This window comes from Capricornis sumatraensis, chromosome 11, assembly GCF_032405125.1.
Source record: "Capricornis sumatraensis isolate serow.1 chromosome 11, serow.2, whole genome shotgun sequence".
NCBI classification, from domain to species: Eukaryota; Metazoa; Chordata; class Mammalia; order Artiodactyla; family Bovidae; genus Capricornis; species Capricornis sumatraensis.
Genome location: NC_091079.1, coordinates 80511303 through 80517302, shown reverse-complemented (window position 1 = coordinate 80517302; position 6000 = coordinate 80511303). Strand labels below are relative to the sequence as shown.

At 34.8% G+C, this 6000-nt stretch overlaps 1 protein-coding gene across 3 annotated transcripts in view; it reads right to left on the bottom strand.

Annotated features, from left to right (window-relative positions):
* Positions 1–357: 357 nt before the first annotated feature.
* Positions 358–6000, bottom strand: part of AZIN1 (antizyme inhibitor 1) — a 30764-nt gene continuing 25121 nt past the window's right edge. For 2 of the 3 annotated variants that reach the window (XM_068984028.1, XM_068984029.1), the window contains exons 8-12: positions 5791–5865; positions 5042–5204; positions 3801–3916; positions 3005–3219; positions 358–2786 (exon numbers count right to left, since the gene is read on the bottom strand). In XM_068984028.1, coding sequence (XP_068840129.1) covers positions 2675–2786; positions 3005–3219; positions 3801–3916; positions 5042–5204; positions 5791–5865 — 681 coding nt within the window. In that variant the 3' untranslated portion in view covers positions 358–2674. The remainder of the gene's footprint in view (positions 2787–3004; positions 3220–3800; positions 3917–5041; positions 5205–5790; positions 5866–6000) is intronic. The other variant, XM_068984031.1, reaches the window with a different exon arrangement.

Below are 6000 nucleotides of genomic sequence, written 5' to 3'. Positions count from 1 at the left end.
AGCAAGCATTCTTCACTATATTACTGGTCAAGTTACCTACCTGTTAATTACCACGAGGAAATTGAGAGTAACTCCCCAGAAAGGGACAAAAAGAGAACTGGTGTGACTTTTTAAATCTAAATTTGCATTCACTGATATCAGTGCCCATCTTACTCAGAAGGAATCCCTAGCTTAATTTATACAGAACTATTTAAGTCTAAAAACTGTTAGGAAGCTGGTGAATTAATGTGTCTAAAAAAAGTGACCCTAGAAAAATCTGTGACCATATATATATATATATATATATATATATATTTTATCAAAGTCTTCAGTATTCCATATGTAATACCCAGAATCATTTTACCAGATTCAATTTATTATGTAATAAAGTAAGATTTTGAAAGAATGCTTGCAAGTCAATGCACACAAAAGCTGATACGTAAAATTTCAACTCTTTCGCAACAAAAGCCAAAGCAAAACTAAAACGTAAGGAGGAATTAAAAACATTTTATCTGTGTATTCAGAATCACACACAAGTTACCTTTACAGTTCAATTTACTATATAGAAATCATTTGGGTTTTATATTTTCAGTTAAATTCTGAACTTACAATATTTTTTTAAAAAAGACTGTTACATTAATTCAGTACTTTTTTTAGCATACCAAATTGAAATACATTAAGATCAAACTTTAGATTTATGGCAAACAGTCTTCAAATACAACACAAACATTTTTTAAAGTTACCATATCGTTCACATGTGGTACTTGCAACTCTGAGCTGTTATACACAGAATAGCTCTCCTTGAAATACGGCAAAACTGACATGCCACGAAGCTCAAAGTTGTATAGTCAAGCCAAGGACTCAAAGTTGTACCATCTCTTAAAAAGATTTGGCATTTCTGAACCAAAAAGCACAACATGTAAAGAAGGTTAGGAGCAATTCCTCCTCCTCATTACAGTTAATAAAAGTTGCATGGTAGCTTGGAATTTTGCATAAAACCCCACATTATACCTTGGAAAATTCCAAAGGTAATTAGATGACAGCGGACTGGAGTCCTTTTTCAATTACTAGAACCCATAAAATTCAAATGGGAATTAATCAAATCAAAAATATTAAGCACCTACTGGTTTAAAAGATTGAAATTTATTAGATTCATGATCAATTTCTTTTCACCTTGAAATCAAGGTGTAAAAACCAGCTATTAAGTGCATCCCAAACTTCTCCTATGTAGCACACGCAGAATTTTCTGTCCATTGGCACCAAAGTGAAGTCACATTTCCTCTTGGGAGACAGAAATTCCACATCTGAACATAGAGTAAGTTAGGGAAAAATGACCCCTGTTGTTTACTTTATTACTATTGTGATTCTGAGATCTAGGATTACTAATATACTAGCCATGAACAACGCAAATTCCTGGCAACAACTGTCAGGTTAGTGACTCTAACTCACTTCCCCAATCACCATAAAATTTTAGTATGAAAAGCATGAAACTAATTACACTAAGCTGCTGAACAAATGGGAAATAACAGGAAACTAAGTGAACAACAAAACAAACCCTAATTTGAAATCACTGCAATCGAGAAACTGAAAATCGGTGTGCTTCAACCCCATCCCCTCACAGCTCTGAATTTAAATAATATTCCGTGCAAAGGAGCGTCAGGTTTCTGGATATAGATGTAGCCCTTCTTTAAGATTTAGTGCGCAGCAGAGTATTCTGCATTTCCCTCCCCAAAGTTTATTCCAAGTATTTAATAGAATCTTCCATTTCAGCCAAAAGATTTGCGATTCAAAGATTTACTAAGGTACTCTATGCATTCTATCTATACAGAAACACCTATTAATTATTACAATTGGTTTATGCAGGATTAACATTTTTGGTGTTAAAATTGTTAAACATCATGCTTACTGCACATCAACTCTCCATAATGAATCTGAACATCACAACAATGATTTACCAAACATTTTACTTAAATTACTAATTAAATAACTGAAAAATGTACTAAGCCAAACTAAACTTAAATGGGCTATAAAGGAAAATAACCTTCGAAACAGCCCAGATACACATCTATTTCAAAACTACCTTTGCTAGCTAGCCCCTTTCCCAAAATTTTAGCCTGAAAAAACAGTAAAATCTACACAAAATTTTATTGCAATCATACAAGGTTACATTAGGTCAAATACAACAAATACTATGATGCAATTTTACATTTATTAAACTACAGTTCAAAGCACAAATTTACACATTCTAAATACACTAAACGTATCTAATGAAGTCACACTGGTCTTCCACTGACAGTTGATATATCTGGGTGAAAGACATTAACTTTACAAGACTTTTAAACACGAATCCTTAGTATAAAAACTGTGTACTTGTATGTAAACGGTTTAATGGGGAACCCAATTAATGGGCTTCCATCTCCACTAAGTCATCCATTTTGTTGCATATTTTATTTTAAACGCTTAAGGGGTAGGGCAAACTGGTAGGTTTAAATCTGGATACATTATCTTAATCTCCCAATTACCCCCAGTGAATTATAGAGCTGATTTTGTCTGGTCCCAAATAGTTATTACTAGTAGTTTTTGTTTCCAAGAGAATTAACAGAATAAGATTGTTTAAATTTTTTCCACACTGGAATGTAGACCAGACAAGCTTATTAACCTGCAACTTCAGATCTACAGAAGCGTTAATGCCTGCTTAAGCTTCAGTGGGAAAGTTGTCTTCTTGGCTCAGCTGAATGCAAGAAGGCACAAAGAAGCAGCTCTTCATTGTTGTGTCTGAAGTGATCCCAGCATCTTGCATCTCATACCTGAGGGAAAAATCCAGACATCTGAGTTTAAGCACAAAGACCACACAACCACACAACAAACAGACAATGAAAAGAACTATAAAATAACTGGTCTTCCAATTACGCTTAAAAGATCATTCTGTTATTACTTTTAAGTTGTGCATTCATTGTAGAATTAAAACTAGCAAACCCTGTCACCTCAGATATCCAATCTGCTTTAAAAAAACAATCCATCTTACCAATCACTGTAGGACATCATGTAATAAATAGCTGGCCTCTGAAAATCATTGAAAGCAGATGGTTCATGGACAGAATCTGCTCCCATGTTATCGAAGATAAGCCAATCTCCCACATTCAGCTCAGGAAGAAGACAGTTTTCCACAATTTGATCAAGCTCATCACAGGATGGACCCCAAAGGCTGCTTGTAAACAGAGGCTCATCTGCCTTGTATTTCTGTAGGACAAAAAAGTATTTTTTTTGTTAAGCTTTTAACTCAGGCAGGCAATGAACTTGAAGGTGGATAAGAGTGTTCGTTTTTTCACCATTTCAAATCAAATGTGCCCCTGAAGAAAGGCCTAGAGCCAAGGGCAGTGATACTCCTCCTTAACTCCATCTAAGGAAGCAATTTACAGAACAAAGGACTTAACAGGACTCAGAGAAATACAAACCCCCCCCAAAAGGGGCAACCTTCCCCCATTCTAAAATATTTCTTTGAAATTGGGATGAGGGCTTCCCTAGTGACTCAGTGGCAAGGAATACTGCCTGCCAACACAGGAGAAATAGGTTCGATCCCTGATCTGGGAAGACCCCATGTGGCACAGAGCAACTAAGTCCATGCACCACAACTACGGAGCCTGTGCTCTAGAGCCTGGGAGCTCCTGGTTGCCACAGCTAGAGAAAAGCCTGTGCAGTAAGAAGACCCACCACATCCAAAAATAGATACAATTTTTAAACTGGGATACATCCTAAAAATAACAGCTCCATTCAGAAACTGCCAAATAAGCAGGTTTTATAATAATTGTAATAAAACTTGCCTTGTGAACCTCTGGAATGGTATTTAAGTCCTCAGACAGTTTACTTGCAAAAGAACCATAAACACCATCATTCATATAATACATGAAGGCTGGTTCATCACTTCCGGTCTTTCCTACTGTAAAAAAAAAAACAAAACACAAAAACAGGAAAGGCAAAGATGAACTTACAGTAAAACAGCTAAAAGGCATATCAAAGTCTGAATTAGTATTTATAGAATTGACTCATAGGTTTCACATTCTTCAAAATATAAAGTGATATATACTGACATAACTTAAAACCGTTAACTTAAAATACTGAACACACTTCACCAAGGAGGATAACCAATGAACACATTTAAAAAAGAAAAAAAAAAAAAAAAAAAGCTGTTCTACATCATTACTCACCAGGTAAATGCAAATTAAAACTACACTGTGATACCACAACACACACCTACTGAGTGGATAAAATTTAGCAATGACCAAAAAAAGAAATTAGCAAAGGTGGGAGCAATCAGAACTTGCATATATACATTGCCAGCAGAGGAGTAAAACAGCAACACCATTTTGAAATCGTTGTGAACATCTACTCTCTGACCCAGCAATTCTTTTTTTTTTTTTTTGACCCAGCAATTCTATTCTTACATCATTCACCTAAGAAAAATGTCCACAATACTTGTAGTACTGTGTAATAATGTAGTAACAGTAGTTTTATCCTTAATAGCCAAAAACTGGAAACGATCAAATATTCATGGCAGGAGACTGGAGACAAAGTATATGCATTCCAACAGTGGAATATTAATTGGCAATAAATGTAAAACGAAATGCTCTATCAAATATTATACTGAGCTGTCTTAAACAGAAGAATATACATGATCCCACTTACAAGAAGTTCAAGGGCAGTCCAAACTAATCTATGCTGGAAAAATAATCAAAATTGAACAAAACAAATAAATTTTAAGATATGAAAATTATTTTGATAGGGATGAGATTGTACTGGTTCTTAAAGGGAATCAATCACCTGGGAAAGTTTATCTAACATAAGCCATCTAAACATCAGCTTCGAGAAGAGTCTGATGGAGTGGAATGTTAGCTATGGCATTTTGAAACGCTCCCTAGCTCCTCCCTACAGATGGATGAAAAATACCCATAATGTCATAACCCATCAAATGTCCAAAATTATATTTACAAGTGATAGTATCTGATGAACTCATCTTCAAACTAATTGGATTTACTAACAGAAAACTATAAACTTTGTAACTTACCTCCAGAGGAAAACTTATCATTTTCAACAACTTTCTTTGCAACGATATTAACTGCAAGTGTAAATGCAGAAGACACAAAGTAGCTTCCAGGTTCAGAAATTATCTTGATGCCAGATCCTTCAGGAAAATAGACATCCAACAAAGGGCTGATAACATGATTAACCTATGGATTTAAAAACTCATATTATGGTTTCAATATTGGATTAGATAATTCACAACATTAAGAGATTAACAGCAATTAAATTTTTTAGGAAAATTAACTAGCTGAATTACGACTATGAACCTTAGAAATAAAGCAGGCTTTCACGTCATTGAAGTTGGTTTTCTAACCATCAGAATGACATTAATTTAAAAAGTTATAATTCCAGTGGCAAATGGCTCCTAGTGATTGAAAAGTCATTGTTTCTATAGCCAATCACTAGTGATGAAGGAGCAAAATTTCCAATCAGTTTCTATATTGGAGGAAGGTGCGAACTGATGTGTATACGGATAAAACAGTTCAAGCTCTGTAAGTGATGAATGAATTAATCCTTGTCATCAAGCACTGAAAACACACTTTCCATGATAAAATTATGCTACAGAGTTTAAACTTTTCCAAGGTCTTCTATTACCTATTCATTTTCTTACAAATTTTACACAATATTACAGCTTTAGTTGCTGCTCTAAAAACTCTAGTCTACAAATCTACCATGTAAGCAGAAAAGAATGAGACATTAGTCCAGTGTGTCCATCCACTGAACAATATTTACCTCTTCCAATTGAAATTCAGTTCCTGTGAAGCCTCCACCAATGTCTAACATGTTCATCGTGAAGCCAAATTCTCCCTAGAGATGCAAGAGGGGGAAAAAAATCTTTAAATGCTGTTCCAAATTGTAATGCATACAGGGACATCACACACAGATTATTTACCTCCTCTAAGGGAGGTAAATAATCTCTGTTCTGACCTTTAGTAAATTTCT